Raw genomic sequence first — 18,776 nt, forward strand, 5'->3', positions numbered from 1 at the left:
TTGACATGAGCCTTAAAAAGGTGCTACCACACCTGTGCTGACATCATCTCATTCCATAAGCTCTGATTTCGGGTCCACCATAAACACACTTTATGTCAGGACTCTGTGTGCGTGTGGGTTTATCCCGTTCCAGTCTCAGCCGGGTCCTTCTAAAACTAATTGCAGTTTCTTTCTCTCTGAGTGACAGCGAGGATTTCTCTTCGCCCGAAGCGACGTCACAGCAAGGTAGAAGAAGAAGAAGAAGAAGAAGAAGAAGGAGAAGAAGAAGAAGAAGAAGAGGAAGAGCGCATTTTTCCTCCCTGTATCATCCAAAGAAAACACATCAGCAGAGTGTGTCACACAGACCGTACCTGCAGCCGGGTGCGCACACAAAATACTTCACTCGGCTCATCTTCGCACCATTTCACAGCGTGTAAAGAACTGCCACCATCCATCCATCCAATACATTTGTTGTACCTTTTATCCTTCTTGCTTTTAAAAAAAAAAGAAGATTTCCCATAGAGTGACGAGACTCACGTTTGCTCACAACAGGAGTGTTACATGCGCCTTTTTGCGGTCAGAGGAGACCTCACTGCTTGGAGCAACTTTTCGTTCCTCCCGGAATCGTTTAGAGAACATGTAATGTGCTGCGACTAATAGAGCAGAAAGACAATGCAGAGGTTAACCACACCTTTGAAAGCGGACATCTCTTCTGTAGCCTCTTGACCAACTTTGTTGCGCATTAAAATGCGCCCGACAGAAGAGGAGTTAGATGATGAACTTTTTGCGCTCTTGTTGACAGACAGTTTCCAGTGAGCTTTTCCCCGAGTGCACCGCCAGAAAACAAGGACCTCCTATGTATTTAAGAAATAATCCAACTCCGAGTCGGCTGAGCTCGTCAGTGCTTTAAACTTTGTTGGTGAATCTCCTGGAGGATTTGCTACGTTCACCATGACGGTTCGTCTCTCGCGGATCCAGCTGGCCCTGTTCTTTATCTTGCTCTGCCCGGTCAATATCATCGGACTCTGGTGGTAAGTGCCCAGTTATTTACCACGTGTTTTCTGTTCCACCGTCTCGTGACCGTGACAGTTTTATTCATTCTCATTCAGTTAAAGCTTGTTTGATTTATTCGCACAAACACAAGTCGTCATACTTCTTTTTCTATATTTATCCACAGCACTCAGCACGAGCTTACCCGGCTTTTCACCTAAATACTCGGGATAGCCTGAGAGTTCATTTCATAGACAAATATAATTGTATAAATGCAATACAGTTATAGCAATGTGTTTTAAAATAAGCTCACACAATATCTGTAAATCTTAAAAAAAAAATGAGTAAAATAGCAACAAAATAAAAAGATAAACTGTACCTGTTGCTTATTTATTTAAAACTGTTTAAGGGTAGGCATGGTAGTTCACATCATCTTACCAAAAATACCCTAAAGGCAAATTCATCTTTGTATTTCACTTAAAACTTTCAAATAGTGACAAATATCGCCATGTCAAAATATTGCTCAATGAAGGTGGGAAATATGGGTCCCAAGGGTGAAGGACAAAGAGACAGAGAAACAGGGTGGTGAAAGAGGTGTCTGCTGCTCATTGCCTGCAGTGATACATGGAGGAGAGAGGAGAGGGAGTTAGGTGGAGGTGGTGTGTATGTGTGTGCTGTGGTGGTGGTGGTGGTGGGGGGGGTTTGGAGATAGGAATGTCAGGTGGCCCTTTAGGCGCAGAGGATATGTCATCATAAAACAATCCGTATAGGCTCAACTCTGTAAGGTGTGTGACAGTCGTACAGACAGACGGAGAGACGGACAGCCCCTGCAGATCTGCTGATAACATATTTTCTATCCATGTGGGTCTCTGTCTTTCTGTCTGTGCTATGTGTCACTAGACAACCTCATTTTTTTTTTCCTGGCTCTCTTGTCCTCTCTCTCTCTCTTACACACACAGACACACACTCATCCACACACACGCACTTCTGCAAAGCGGCAGGGAAGCTTTGAGTTTTTTTTTTTTTTTTTTTTTTTCCCAGGGAATCCTCCCACTGTTCATTCACAGTCAAGGTCAGTGAGTGTTGTAGTGTCACAGAGGCTGTGAAAGTCTTCTCAACTTCCTTGTTTGACTGTCTGATGGTCAAGCAGCTTCAGAGGATGTTGTCTTCCAGCAGCTTTTCCAGAGTCTGAGCATGCAGTCTCTTCATGTGAATACTTGGTAATGACCAATGCAAGGAAACAATTAAACGTTTTGGTCAGTAACTAGTGGAGTGGACATGGAACACAAAAAAAATACCAACTATTTTTTGTCTAATTTCACATTTGATCGGAGGGACTTCTTCATTTTTTTAGAAAGCACAGCAGGGAAAGCAAGTAGATATGGATAGAAGTCTTCTAATGAGTTGTCTCTTAGTAAGAACCTGTTCATTTTTTCAATGTGTTTCTGCAAAGATTCACATCAAAACTTAAACATCTGAATAGCTAACACTTGCCTAGTCATCTCTCTTGCCCTTAGAAAACCAAATGCACACTTGTTCTTTTCTACGTATTCTTGAGTTTAGGTTCTTTTGACTTCACAAGTATTCACTCATTGGGCTTGCCTCAAAAATGCTAACTGTTGATCAGACAATCTATCTGCTGCAATATCATGAAGAAAACAAAATCCATAGAAATAAGGGTAACATTTGGCGTGTGTACTTTATTGTTGATACTATAGGTGATCACAGAAAGAGGAAAATAGCTTTTTGACAGTGTCTTGGACTCTTACAATGTTTCTCCTAAACCTCAGTTTTTCTGGTCCCCACTAGACACAAGACCTGATTTTTTTTTGGTAGCTTCTTCTTAAGCTGTGGGTGGAGGGATGGAGAAAAAGAAAACAACATAAGTTTGACATGTGAAATTCAGCCACCTTAAAATCGACAAAGACAAGTGACTTTTAGCCAGAGGGGTGCTGGTCTGTTGCTGAACTCTGCTGTGACCCAGCTGCGGAGGGAAAGAGGGAGAAACACTGTCCCCCCAGGGGTCAAGTCATACACATTTCCTTCAAATACTTTTTCCTACATTTTGGCTAAATCATGTCAACTAAAAGAGAAGTCTTCCAAAAAAGAGAAAGAACATTTTGAATATACTCCATACTAGATCTTACATGAGAAACCCTCAAAGTCTGACGAGTAAACTTTGAAAGTTAAACCATCAGTTGAGAAGAATCCAGTTGCCAATCCATTTGGCAAATGAAATATCTGAATCATTTTGTTGGCGACGTGGAACAGCAGTACAGGTGGTTGTGAACCTTTATCAAAGAGGTCTCTTTCTCTCCTAAAAGTAATAACACCAAAAACGCAGTGTCATGGTAATAATTGATGTTTTCTAGTTGTTTTTTGGCATGCAGAATGTCAGTATGGGCTGTGAGCCAAGCTGTTGCTTGCTCCTTATGCAGAATTTTTACTTACTTATGTTTGTTTTTGTTTTTTTCGAGGGGGGCATTTTGTCTTTATTGGACAGGACAGCTGAAGAGTGACAGGAAATATTGTGAGGTGAGAGTCGGGGATGACATGCAGCAAAAGGCTGAGGCTGAATTCACACCCACGCCCGATGTGACCAGGACTAAAGCTAATGTTTTTAGGCTAAGATTTCTTCAGTGTTCATAATATAAAAGATTTAAACCAAAAGGTGTTTACCCACAGAGATTTCGTCCACCTTCCCACATGGACATGGACATGGACATTCAAACTGTTAAAGATACTTCCGTCAGGTACAGATACAACCCTAATGAGGGATTCTGCTGATGCAAGCTGAGGTACTTCCAACCTCTTTCTCAGCCTCCACAATCCTTTACCCTTAACAAAGTTAAACATTAGAGTGATGTGACTTCAACCATGTTTTAATGACTGGTCGAGAGCCAGGCATGCTAATGTGCCTAATACAGGAAAATGCAAGACTATTCCTAATTTGTTGTGTGGTCAATTGCAAAGTAGGAGAGAACCCGTGAAAAGAAAATGAAACATAATTGATGTATCATTATTTATGGGGCTGAATTTGTTACAGAGAGACACAAACCTTGGGGTAAGCGGCCCCATGTGTAAGGATGTGTTCCAACTCTGTCATATTCATGTCAGCTTTCAACTGGCAGCACATTCACCAGGACTCAGGACATTCATTTTAAAAATAAAGCTTTGCTGGATTAAGGGAATCAACACTAAGGAATCTGCTACTTCCTTTTTATCCCCACTGACACTCGTTGTCATCTTCTTTCACTCCCTCACTTCTTTACTGGCTCACTTACACACTGACTCATGGAGACACACAAGGGCAGACATTGACGCACAGATTCACATGCTCATACACACACTGCGGTGGAGTGTGTGTGTTGCGGCTAGGGTGAAGCCACACCTGCGGATAGCTCTGCAGTCTTCCAGGACAATGATGCTCTCTGTTGAAAGCTGCTGGACATACCATCATACGCCTCTCTTTCTTTGTCTCATGCTCGCTCCTCTTCGATTTCTCTATCTCTCATTGAAGCCAAGCTCGAAGCCATAGCCATACTCGCCTGTTGAAGGAGAATACTTATCTCATAGATAGGCTGTCGTTGAAGGAAAAGAGAGAGCTGCAGTGATAGACAGAGTGAAAGAGACGAAATGCGGTGAGATAAATGTCCTTTCAAAGCCTCTGCTGATTAGAGCACTTTAATCATTTGGCCTGGGACCACAGAGCACAGCTCAGAGACTCGGGGAGGAATGCCTTTGCTCTCTTATTCTGCTTTTGACTGCACTGCTTAGCAGGGCCTACTTTGTTCAATGTGTGTGTGTGTGTGTGTGTGTGTGTGTGTGTGTGTGTGTGTGTGTGTGTGTGTGTGTGTGTGTGTGTGTGTGTGTGTGTGTGTACGTGTGTGTAATCGTGTGTTAGTGATTGTCAAGGCCCCAGTTTGGTGGGCAGCTGCCTCTGGATTTACCACTAGCCTACAGGTGCACACACATTTTGTCTGTGTGTGTGTGTCTGCGTGTGTGTGTGTGTGTGTGTTAGCTTTCTCATTTGTGTGTTAATGTGTACGTCAGTCCAAATACATCTCCGATCCTGGTTAATCTCTTTAACATACACTCAGAGATGTACGAATGCACTCACTCAGTCTTACAGTTATGGGAATTTACCCACCATCTGTGCAGTCAAACCACCATCATCAGCAGAGGAGAGCTTCATTGTAACAGATCTTATCTTGTCCACTCCGCTGCTGCTCTGGAAAGCTAGATTAGTAATCAGGACCAGGGAGATGGGTACAGATAAAGATTGAATGACGATGTGGATTTGGCATCAGGTAGTGAACTGAATTAAACATGCGTGTGTGTGTGTTTGCATGTCTGTGTCTGCACGTTTGTGCATTCATGCTTTTTTTGTACTTTTTTCAGGGATTAATTCAAGATGGTTTAAGTGTCAGAAATATACAGTGCAGAAGTAACAATTGATCCAAGAAATGCCAAAATGTCTTTAACTTGATAAAGAGGGTGCATAATAGTTTTCACGGTTTTGCTAAACGTCAGTAAAAAATGTAAATGAAAGCTAATGTAGCCTTAACGTAGCTTGTAATGCACCAGTTGCTGTTAGCATTGAGTCATTTTTTTTGCAGTTCTTTCCTTTTTGTAAATATCACTATACAAGTTCTGCTCTGCTCGTAGGTGTGTTTCCTGTAAAAATAAAAAGGCAAGACAAATTTAACGACTGTTTAAAGGGCCGTATTCACAAAGCCTTCGAAGAATGTTTGTGAATACAGGCCCAGTGATTTAAGTCCAGCACATCCATCCGCCCGCCAGGTCAGCTACCTTTCAGCCCAATAAGTTTTATTCATCGACTTTAGTGAACTTGTAATTATAGCCTCAAATTCAAATTTAAAAACATCTTCATTACAGAGAAATACAAAAGTGTCATAATTACTCATAATAAGCCAAATACATTTTTTAAAGATACCTGTGTAAAGTGAGCTGCCTCCAGATGACAACTCAAAAGGCAATTAAAGTAATACTTCTCAGTCTCCTAACAACTAGCATGAAACTAACATTCAAAAAAAAAGGATGGACAGTGTTGGAAAAAAACGAACAACTGGACACACGTCTTCGGCACAGTTTACAGAGCATATTACTCTTTTTTTTGTCGGAATGTAAATAGCCAAAATATCCCCTAACTCCTGCGTCAAGTGACCTTTTCTTGTCGACGATGTTTTCTCCCTGCTTCATGATATCAGTATTATCAATACTGATATTTCGCTCTTTCCGGCTGTTCTCCATTCTGCTCCAAATGCCTGTAAGCCTGCCTACCCATATCCCTGCGACGTGATTGGCTGTTTGTCCTCTTTTATCTTCTTCTCTTTCATGTCGGGTGGCAGCTAACATTTAAGACTTAAATGTTAACTTTCATGAAACATTTGTTATATTCATATTAAGAAGATAATATTGGGATAATTATCGTTCTCATTTTATCGCCCAGGCCTAATCGGGCATACAGATAACTATTGACACTGAGATACCTGCAAGATGTTGAGTTTATTCATTTCTATCTTTGTTCCTCTTTGTATTGCAAATCAGAAAAGTCTATTTATTCCCCTTGATACATTTTTCTATTTATTTCTAATAGTCTCTTTATTTTTCCTACACCAATTCCCCGACCATCTATTTCTGTCTCCAGACACCCAGTCTATAGCCTTCTCTCTTTGACCCTTTCTATTTTCCTCTCACACTCCGGCGTCTCAGACTAACTCTTGTCGTGACTGTCTTCATCTCCAGCATACTTGAGGGATTAAGGAGGGATGAAATTCACTCATTCGTGGGCGGAGAGAAAAAAAAAAAAGAAAGGCCCCGTACAGTACAGCACTTTATCTATGGTGCCGTGAGATCCTTAATGAAACCTGAGGTCTCTCTGAGCACCAATGTTTAATCTCTCACATGCACACGTCTGAAAACACTGAATTCTTATTTCCAATATCATCACTTGGAAGTGTTTTGTTACAGGTTGAGCTAATATATAGGCTTAAATTATATTCTTCAAGACATGCAAACACTACGAGATAAAGGTGCAGTTCTGGAGCAAACCTGCTGTTGACTTGCTGCATGTGGTAAAGCAGCATCGATAGTACTGATATCACGATTTCGATATGCTTGTTACTGTTAATGATTTTATCGCTGAATGTGCCCCCCCCCCCGCTTTAGTATTTTATCAACAGGAAAAACTGTTCATGCAAAACTCCATTTCCTCATAGCTGCTGCTATGAATGACTGCATGTTTTATCTGAGTTACCTGTTCTGTCACCATATCATAAATGACAGGCAGAAGAACAGCAGCACTCTCATAAGAAGGATCTGATTACCGTCTCTGCCTTTGTAGTTTCCTCTCAAAGTGTACTTCTGCTTTATCTCTGTGCATGCCTGCACGGGACAAATGCTGCGGCTTGGATAATTGTACATCAGGGATGAACTACATTGAAAAAAAAAAGTGTCATTGCCGTATATTTTCGATCAGCGACATGAACTGCGATATGAAATGTCACAACCCAGGCTCAGTGAGCTGGACAAACAGGGACACCACACAGTTTTAAAGTTATTTAAACAATCATTTATTGAAAACTATAAGGCAAAATATGCTAATAAAAGAATATGCAGTCTGTAAATCAGTGGAGGCAAAACAAAGACTTAGAAGCCAGCTTAAATCCCCACGCCCAGCCTTCCCATGTTGTACGACATCAAATTAAGTGTCTCAGTTTCTTTCTACCTGAAAGCAACCTGAGAGAGATACAAGGCAATAGGAGGAGCACTGACACAGTCAGGGGTTGCCACAGAAAAAAATATAGATATTTCTAAAATATGGCCAATTTACATCTGAATCATCTGAATCATGATTTAATTATTTCAAACTTTAAATCTATTTTATCTTAGGCCCGGATATGAGGTAAAAATGTGATACGCAAAACTGCTTTACGATATTGTGATAATGATATTAAGTGTGATAAATAAGCTAATATAAGCTAATGAATTGATAAGCTATGATATACTTTATTGTCCCATTGGACATATCCAGGTCCACATGTAAACATAAAGGCACATACCAATCCAAAACAACACAATTTATATTGCACATTACCCATATAGCACAGCATCTGCAAAAACACAGCATGAGAGGTACGATAACGAAGGTAAGAGAATATAAAAACATATAGAAACACTATTGCACAACCAACACAGCCTTACGAAACATTATTCAGAATGTGTATTAACTTTAGCTATAGCTGTTTGCAACATGTTTTTTGTTAATCCAAAATTAATCAATATTTTTTTACCACTTAATCTGATAACTTCATCTGATAGCTTATAGCTTGATTTTCATCTGACTGCATGAAAACGGTGTAAGAGTGTGTAAAATGTACACATGCTGAGTGAGAAAGCATTAAATTATTTATTGCAAAAAATTCAGACCTTTGAGTTGTGTTTATTGCAAAAGCTCATATTGCAATAACGATCAAAATAAGATTTACTGTGCAGACCTATGTGCAGGTCAAGTCATACATTTGCATATGTCAGTGTAGGTTAATTAATTTAGCGAGTAATGTAAACCTTTATCCTTTTTGTCACAGTGGAGATGTTTCATTTTTTTTCATTGAGGCAACAGTTTAGGCCAAAAAACAAGAGAAAAACACGAGACAGATCTACCAGAAGGAGATGAAAAAGATAAAGATGCAAAGCATTTCACCTAAGTCACCATTATGTCTTATATTTCTCAATGAAGTCCACCAGTTGGCAGCTGACGTGCTTAAATCACACATTCTGACGTTCAGTGATTCCCCTTTGCACTTTGTAGACACAGAAACCCTCTAAGTTACCCCAGCTCTGTCCAATTTATGAAAGAGCTCAGCTTTTCTTTGCACCTGCCACACTTGAAATATGCCAATGTTCTATTCAACCCGCAGGGATGCACCCTTTTTTCTTTTTTTTTTACACAGATCTCCAAACAAGGGCAAGAATGCTACGTGCCTGCAGACATCCTATTATCCAATTGATGCACCCCATTTTTGGGTATATCACCGACAATGCGCTTTTCCATCTCAGTTCACTCCACTCTCTGATTCAGACCACATTCCCATCCTCCTTTCATCATGCCCTGTTTCTAAACTTACGTTAAATCATCAAGTGGAGATGATCAGTTTTCTACCAAAATTCTGTATCAAAAGGGTTACATAATCCCCCCCCCCCACGTTTCCTGCAAAAGCGTCTTCCAAAGCTCTTCCCAATGTTTTTGTCCTTTGTTGTCAGCATCCCCTTACTTGTTGTATGTAGGTTCAGGCATTTACAATTGACATTAATTAACTTGAATTATATTAATCACATGTTAGAATGTGAGTTCATTGAATTAATATGCTGTATGTTGAAAGACGTTAGTAAGTAAGGAAAGAAGATATTTCTTACACCAAGGTGTGTCTCCAATCTAGATTTAAATATCATGAAAAACAACATGGACTCAGTGAGTTTTGAACGCAACAGGGAGAGACATTTAAAATAAAGTTGATGCAAACTATGTTCATTGAAGGTGCATCAGTACACAAACTTCCAATCTCAGTCTAGAAGCAATCTCTCTTTCAACAGTCCACTTAGTTTACTTTGTTTGGTGCAAACAGAGATCGGAGAGAAACTTTTCTCTCGTTGTCAAAGCCCTTTCACTGTCTCTGTCTGTTGCTTCCAGGACTTCATCCAAAAACTTCTCCAGTATATTCACAAGTTTGACAGCTCTACACCTCCCATTGTAAAAAAACCAAGCTAGCTAAGCTGCTGACAGAGCTTCCCAGTGCTGCCCCATGCACACGCACACACACAAGAACACACACACAGATGCACAAACCAATTCAAATTCTATTCCGACACATATAAAAAGTCTACATATACTTATAAAAATACACTAGCAACCATGTAGATCAGTTTCATTTTCTTTCTTTGTCTTGTTCTCTCTCAAACACACAAACTCACACACAAACACACACAAGTGCACACACAGCCCGATTGGGTAGATAATGATTGGTTGTTGAGAGGGAGTGTGTGTTGCTAAGTACCGTATATGTACCTGCTAATTAACACATACAGACTGTCTGTGCAATTTAATTAACTGTGCGAATACCACACACACACACACACACGCACACACACACACACGCACACACACACACACACACACACTGTTCTCATGCACACACCATACAGACAGAACACCTGTATTGAAAATACAGAATGTTTCCATAGCGATATTTTCAGTACACTCTCAATAATCACAGAAGGAATGCAACAGAGGGTGTCCTTGGAGTCTGCAAACAGATGTGTGTGTGTGTGTGTGTGTGTGTGTGTGTGTGTGTGTGTGTGCATTTTCTTTTTCATGTATGTTTATTTGCCAATGCAATTATAATCTTTAAGAATCACATCCAGGTTTTCTTGTTAAATACAAAATATCATGGCTTGAGCTGTAGGTTCAGGTACAAATACTCCATTTATCTTCATACATGTAATGTATGACAGGAAGAATCGGTAAGATCTGGTGGACATAAAGGCTGTGTGTCTCACTATCAGTGTTTTTATAATGTCTCTATGAGGCTAAGACGAGATTCGCGATGAACAGTGGATTCATTAATTATGCATTTACTTTATAGTATAGTCATTCTTTTAAAGATTTATTTAATGTGCCTTTAATGGAGAGATAGGACAGTGGATAGAGATGGAAATCAGGGAGAGAGAGAGAGAGAGAGAGAGTGGGGAATGACATGCGGGAAAGGAGCCACAGGCTAGATTCGAACCTGGGCCGCCCGCTTGGAGGACCACAGCCTCCATACATGGACATGAAAGATATCAGGCAGTGAGATTTAGAGGAAATAGGCTGATTGAAAATGTATGATGAAGAGTCAATGTTTTTTCTCTCCATCATTTGAACTCTCCTATTTCATGGTCAAAGTCATGACCATAATGACACACTGAGAATTGGTGACTAAACTGTTGAGAGTAGTCAAGAGAAAGAGAGATGAAGTAAGCAGGAAAGCGATATATCAGTAGATAATTGCCCTTGGAGTTAAAAAGAAGAGGTGAAATGAATCCTTAAGACACTTTCCTGTGATGCCAATGAGGAGGCCACAAGCACTGGAAGCTTCTTTGAGTAACAGAGTCAGGCCTTTCTCCCCCATCAGGAGGCAGAATAAACTATTCATCTTTAATATACACACAGAACAAAATGTGTTTAATGTTAATTAGGCATGCTTTATTTATTTCACCACACATTCAAATGCTCTTTTTTTCACTCTTTTTGGTAATATCATACGCATGCTTTTCTTTATTTAGGTTGGCTTAATCTTGAATTTTTCTTTTTGTGCTGATTCTACGTGTGGTTTAAGCGGCAAAGCGCCTCACTGATGCAAAATCTCCAGAAAAGCCTTATCACCAGGGAAATCTCCAAAGTCTGCCATATGGTTTGCTGAAATCAACTCAGCATTAAGATCAAGTGACAGCCTGCCTGTTGAGAGACTTCCAACTGTTTCACTTCCAACTTTGTGAGGACCACACAGTTCTCTCAAGGAAGGTCCAAGAGCAAAATACAGACTTGGGAATCTGACATCGGAGCCGAGATTCCTCTGGGAAACTCAGTGCTCTGTTGTCTCTCACGTGTCTATTCAAGTAGCCTATTTACGCCACAGCTGAGAAGTGGTGGGCATGAGTTGGCAAGCTAGGCAGCCACAGCAAGTAAACCTATACATGGTTTGTGGCTGCAGATGAGTTTAGGCAAATGATTAAGTTAACAGGTGTTGCACACCAAAGGAAAAAGTGGGAACTTTCACTTTTTAAGTTGCAAGCACGATTGGTTTACTCTCTTTTCTAACATCGTTGATCCTTTTGCAGGGCAGTTGGCAGTCCGCTTGTGATGGACCCCAACAGCATTTGCAGGAAGGCGAAGCGACTGGCGGGGAAGCAGGCTGAGTTGTGTCAGACTCAGCCAGAGATCGTCAGTGAGGTGGCCAAAGGAGCCAGGCTGGGCGTTCGGGAGTGCCAGTACCAGTTCAGGTACCGTCGGTGGAACTGCACTAGCCATAACAAGTACTTTGGCAAAATACTGCAGCAAGGTAGGTTTTGGAGAATGTTGATATATGCCTTCTTTATAACTACTATGTGTGTCTTACTTTTGCCCCTTTTTATTGTTTTTAACACCTACCAAGTTTGATATTTTGCGATAAATGCTCACTCAATATTTGCAGAAAGTTAGATTTTAGATCACTTCAACATTAGTGTGTTCAAGACAGAGCTATAAATTCAGCAAGCTTTGATACCAAATAGTGAAACTTAGGTGGAAACAGCTAGCCGTTTTGCCGAAAAGTAAGTCCCCTGGTTCTTCAGTATTACTTCGATTGATTGATCAGAGATTGATCTGGATCTACTAATCCAGCTCTTGTCAGGAGTTAGACATCAGTACTCTCGCAATCGCAATAATAATGTGAGCGTCAGCAGCTGTAGAGCAAGATTTAGAAATTGAGGCCACACCACCGTCTTTTAAATCGGAGATGTGGAAGCATTTTGGCTTCCCCAAGACAGAAAATGAAAGAGGTGAGACGATAACAGACGAGACAAAAACTGTGTGCAAATATTTCAAGAAGACAGGGAACTACACAAATAGCACAACCAACATGAAGCCGCATTTAATCCGCACCAAGGCCAAACCACACTCGCAAGCGGGCCCAAACGAGTGCAAGAGCCAAAGAGATTACGAGGTGCATTGGTGTTTTCATGAAAAAATTTAAGGAATCTTTTTCAGTCATCTCATACTTTGTCTTCAGTCTCAGTTTGTAAAAATTGTGTGAGAATCGTATCGTGAACCCAACATCGTGAGTTGAGTGAATCATTACTTCCCGAGCAAATTGTACTGAACAGATCATAGCCGTTGATTGAATTAGAGCAAGTGCTCGTTCAAAACTGCTCAATGGATCTTCGACTCTTTGAGTTAGATGTACATAACAGATGGAGGGGAAAACTTGCCATGATTATCTTTACGGCTCTGCATCAGTCCCTTTTAAAAGCCTAACACAGAGTTTTGAATCCAAAACAAATGACTGTTTAAAAATACTGTCATGTCTCATTCCTCAGCCCCTGAGTACCTTCGGCTCTGAACCCCTGACCTCACGAGCACAGCCAATGGCCTTACATCAACTTGAGGTCAGAAGCCTGTCTGATGGCACTCCAACAGACAAGGGCAGCCGTTGTATTTCAGACCAGACATATTCACAGTTGACTGACTCTCCTCTTCATCAGATCGGGCATGCTTGAAATGATCAGCTTAAATTGCCTTTTCTCTTAACATCTCTCTTAAGATCTCTTAACATATTCCTCCAGCACTTTGAAGTCTGTAATATAACTGCTGTAGGGTCAGTGCACGTTCTTCTCAAATTACTGTGTTGGGTTTTTCTCCGTATGATTAGATTCATAGAGAGCTGGCTGTTTTTTTTTTATACTTGTACCACAGAGAGTCTTTATATCAGTGTTTAGCCGACAAACAGGGAATAACCGACACAACAAACAACGTGTCAAACGTGTTATTAAAGCCATGTTGAGTCTCATTGCTCAAAGATGTGTATACAGTGTTTTATGCACACCTGTCATTAACTTCACAAAGAAAGGGCACATGACAATTTGGTGATATTACAGTCAATACTGAATTGTAATTTCCCATTTTTAGCAATTTTTTTCATCAAAGCTGCATTGTTTTGGAAAAGTTGTGATCGCTTCCTGGCCTGTAAGCAGACATGAATACAAAATCAAGTCTTCGGCAGTAAATACAAAATGTTAACTTTTAACATTTTTCTGTGTTAAAAAAAAAAATGACAGTGAGAGCATGAAGTGTAGTGAGGTGAGGTGTAAACCCATCTTTTGTTACATTAGTCTGAAATATTTTACATATAGAAAATAGAGGAAAAACAAGAGGAAAAAAAACTTGTCCCCACTATCAAAATAAAAAATCTCCCAGAAGTATGTCCTGCAAATTCTATAGGACACTTCAAGTTAGCAAGGGATGTTAGTGTCTGGTGCTTTTTGATTTTCCTGTTGAGGTGTGTGGGGGCAGAGAGACAGAGAGAGACAGGCAGAGAGGGAGAAGGACAGAGATAGAACAAGAGAGAGAGAGTACAGCTCCATGATGGGTGGTGAAGGTTTAGAGTCCAGAGTTGTGGGGGGAGGTGGAGTATAGAGGGGAGAGAGTTCAGCTTCCTGACAGCCTTGTGGGTGAAGCTGTTCATACGTCTGGTTGAGTATGTTCAGAGGCAACAGTACCGTCTCCCAGATGGCAAGAGGCTGAAGAGTCTGAGTGATGGATGCCTGGGGTCGCACCAAATCCTGGATGCTTTGCTAGATGTGCCAGAAAGGAGGGGAGTGAGATGCCGATAATCTTGGTGCCGTATTCACTATGCGTTGCAGGGTCTTGCGGTTGTGGCCCGTGCAGTTCCCATAGCACATAGTGATGCAGCTGGTTGTGACACTCTCAATGTTGCCTCTGTGGAAGGACAGCTAGTTATCAACATAAATGTGTTGTAGTTTGCAGTCAGGATATCAGGCAACAGATAACTGTCTACATTATTTATTAAAGTCTTTTGGGGGGGGGGCTCTGGTGGCCTAGTGGCCTAGTGGTTAGTGCGCATGCCCAATGTACAGAGGATGTAGTCCCCAAAGTGGACTCGGGTTCAAATCTGACCTGTGGCATCTTTCCCACATGTCATTTACCGCTCTCTCACACTAAATTCCAATTTCCAGCTCTACCCTCTGTGCTGTCTGTACAATAATGGTTAAAAAGACCAAAAATAAATCATAAATAATAATAAGTCCTAAAAGTCCTAAAAGTTTTTATTCGTTGTAAGCAAAGTGGAGTTACCAAAATTGTCATACTTATATCTGATCTTGATCGTCCTTGAAAGCATCCTCTGTCTAAACCACAAAATACTCTTGTGGACTTTTAAGTGGACATTAGCCGTCCATTTGAGCGTTATTCTGCCAGACATCATTAGAACAGTTCATAGTACTTTTAAGAGTTTGTTCTGAAGTAATATGAATAAACAATAAAATGTATTGAGTGCTGATATAGAGTAGAACAAAACTGTATGAGACACCAATGTATCACTCAGGTTTATTTAATGAATTAGTACTACTGCAAAAGTGTCTTTTCTAGATTTGTTAATTGGCATTAATGGACTAACACATGCACAGAGGAACTTTCAAAAGACTCTTTTTTTTACATGTACAATACATAGAAATACACGTATAGATGTACAAAATACACATTAGCTGGTGTGGGGTAGCAAAACAGAGCAACAAGTAAGCAACTTTTCATAGCATACCCAAATCAATGATTTCATACACATAAAGGAAGAATTTGTTGTTGCTTAATACTGTTAACTAACTTGTTAACAGCTTGAAGAACTGTTGCATGAAAGCAATTTCAAACTCGAAATTACCTGTTGTACAGGCTATTGTCACACTGATTATTTTGTCTGACAGAATCACAACAGTGTTAATACACAGAATAAGAGAGCTCCATGTGATAATAGTCAAGTAGAAACTGACCATAATCCAAAACGCCTTTTTCTCCTATCTCATTTGAGTGAATGACAATGTTTCTATGACAAAGACAGAAATGAAAAAGACAGAAAGATACAGTGAGAGAGAGAGGAATGGAAAGGGGGGCAAGAATCTACCAGTACAAGACAGAGAAGCGATTAATCTTAAATTCCTGCCTGTCATTAAGGGAAGCCAAAGTGCTCCTCTGTTTTGAAGTCTTTGTCCTCAATTACCTGGATCTGCTTGTAATAACTGTTTAACACAAGCAAGCACAGGTAGATGTCAAAATAAAAGATGCTTTTTGTTGCGTTGCTCACTCTCTTGAAGTGGTGTACTTAACCTCATTGGCCTCAATTTAGAGTTTCATGTAAGAAAAAGGACTGTCAAATTATTCTAATGACGGAGATTTGCATTGTAGTGAAATAAGTCCGGCGGGCAATTTTTGTTCATTATGAGCTTATGTGATTTTTATCTGCCTTTTCTATGGAAACATTTCAAATACACAGTACACAGTGGTTTTAAGGGTGGATGTCTGCCTTACTTATTCTGAACTGTGAGCTACAGTATATTAAAAAAAAAATGTTTGCAGAGGATAAGAAACAACCGGTGAATATGATTGGGTTTCATAATCTATCTTTAGAATATGTCACTCTTAGCCACTTTTACGACTAATACGGTTTCAGTTTAATCTCAGCCCTGCAAAAATGTGTGTAAAATGTGTAACAGCTCAGACTGTGAAAACAGACTTGTTAATTCATATTTTCTCCCCCTTTCTTTTTTTTGGAAAATATGAAAAAAGCTTTAGATGAAAGATGAAAAATGTTATTTACAAGGTTGCAGACGTGATGTAGATGCATCAGTCCCCAATATGAGTTTGAGTGACTGTATTTTATTTTCCATTATTATGGACAGAAGATAATTTTAAAGAGTTTTAAAAGGGTTCTTAGTCCTAAGGGCTTTAGAAAACTGCATGATGGTTATAGAGGTGGGAGGAAATGGATATAGCATAGTATCACAATATTTTGTGTGGTGATATGAAGCCCGTTGTTCCCACAGTTCAGATAGAGATGATTTTACATGCCTTCATTTCTTCCCGTTTGGATTACTGTAACTCACTCTTAACCATTTACAATTAGTACAAAATGCTGCAGCCAAACTCTTAACCAGGTCACATATCACTCCAATTCTGATGACTTTTTATTGTATTCCCAGCAATTTTAGAATACAATTCAAGATTCTTGTTATTGATTTTAAAGCCATGCATGGACCGGCACCTTTTGTGGTCTTACACTCCCAGCAGATCTCTTAGGTCTTCTGATTGGGGTTTGCTGGTAGTCCCACACACTGAAGACCAAGGGAGATTGTGCTTTTCAGGTTGTAGCTCCAACACTTTGGAATGCTCTGTCTCTGGGTCGAAGATTTGTGGGCACTGTTGACTCTTTTTAAATCAACTTAACACCTGTTTGTTTAGACTTGCTTTTGATAAATCTGTTTTGTATATTGTTGATTCATTTTCTGTTTGTTCTCATCCTTTTGTAAAACACTTTGTGACTCTCTCTTCTTGAAAGGTGCTATATAAATAAAGAGTATTAATCTAAAGGATTGCGCAGTTCTTCAATATGTGTGTCATGGTCAAGAAACAGAATTTAAAGCTTGTCACCCTTTATAACTCCACAGTCAGTGTGCATGCTTATACACATGTGTTTTGTTGTTATTGTATTTTTGATGATGAACATGATGTTGCATACATCACACGTCTAGCTTTAATCTGGTTTAAATCTCCCGAAAGCTTATTGTTTACGGCATGAATGTCTACTTTTTGACCTGAAAATGTTGTTATTAAACAGTGTGAAGAGGGAGAGAGGCTGAGGGAGAGAGGTGTGGAATTGTCTGCATGTCTGTGTGTGTGTGTGTGTGTGTGTGTGTGTGTGTGTGTGTGTGTGTGTGTGTGTGTGTGTGTGTGTGTGTGTGTGTGTGTGTGTGTGTGTGTGTGTGTGTGTGTGTGTGCGTGCATGCGTGTGTGTGCGCATTACTTACACAGGTGTTTTAGTTGATTTCACAACATAACTGAAACACAAATCAAAATTGCAAGAAGTGTGAATGAGTGAACATGTCGACACAAGGAATCGACTTATTTTGCATCGGGATTGAAATGTTTTCTCCCCTCCATATAAACCTTTGACGCACATTCAGTGTCAAAAACCTGTCAAATGTTTAGTTTCTCATCATTAATTGTTGGTAATTATCGTCTTTTCTCAATCCCTGCGGTGTTTAAATATCACACAGACCCTGGAGCGACCATGAGGGAGCCCATCGACATAAACTATTGCAAGTAATCACATTGGGGATGCTGCGGCTCTTCTTTGAAGGTCATAATAGACTGCAGTGTGAGTTCATGTTTGTGTGGATACCGTACAGCTGTAGAATAAACAAGGACTCTTGCTCTGGGCTCTTAAATGATTGCGGATTAATTAGACCTATTATCAATAATGTCAAGTATTTAATCAGTAATGATCTTCGCCTTTACAGGTATACACATGTTTATACCTTTGCACTCTATCTGTGCTTAATTGTGTTTAGCTGGTACTTGATTTCTTCCAAACCATGGTAGAGTTGTTTCAGGAAATAAACAGGCAAGTAAACAGTCTGTGTCATAGGCAACATGGAAAGCTATTTGTTTAAAGTTAATTAATGAATACTTGTGTTTTTCCACCTGGGTGATTTGGCATCAGTCAGTTGATTCATGGATGACCAAAATGCAGAAATTCATTTTAAAGTATAAAAATAAATGTGTGATTCAATCGTCATCAAAAGACATTTAGGCTTGATTTATACAGACCTTTGGATAATTAGAACTAATCCAAACTATGGTTGACGTGATTGGTTGCTAAGAGACACCAATGCTAGCAGCAGCTTGATGACACAATTATCCCCTCCAACCGAAAAGAGGGAATATAATTTGGACCTGATCAGACTCTGTTACTGGGAATTATGCAGACCGTTTGCTGAGAGTGTGACTGGTTGTACTTTTCAGCCCTTTGATAGTCTTGTGACCCCTCCCTCCACCAGTGTGAGGTGGGCGAGGCTACAACCCCCCTGTGGATCTGAACATGGAAACAGATATTACAGTATGGAAAAGTCTTGCAAATTAAACAATCCTGCCCATTTAGGATAAAAAATAGATACATTTTCTGACCTGGCTGGGAGAATATGAC

The 18,776-nt window shown here is 40.0% G+C and overlaps 1 protein-coding gene across 1 annotated transcript in view; it reads left to right on the plus strand.

Moving 5' to 3' along the window:
• Positions 1-18,776, plus strand: part of wnt6b (wingless-type MMTV integration site family, member 6b) — a 29,144-nt gene continuing 10,368 nt past the window's right edge. Inside the window, exons 1-2 of the mRNA XM_020638459.2 lie at positions 1-1,010; positions 11,869-12,089. Coding sequence (XP_020494115.1) covers positions 931-1,010; positions 11,869-12,089 — 301 coding nt within the window. The 5' untranslated portion in view covers positions 1-930. The remainder of the gene's footprint in view (positions 1,011-11,868; positions 12,090-18,776) is intronic.

This window comes from Labrus bergylta, chromosome 13 (assembly GCF_963930695.1).
Source record: "Labrus bergylta chromosome 13, fLabBer1.1, whole genome shotgun sequence".
NCBI lineage: Eukaryota > Metazoa > Chordata > Actinopteri > Labriformes > Labridae > Labrus > Labrus bergylta.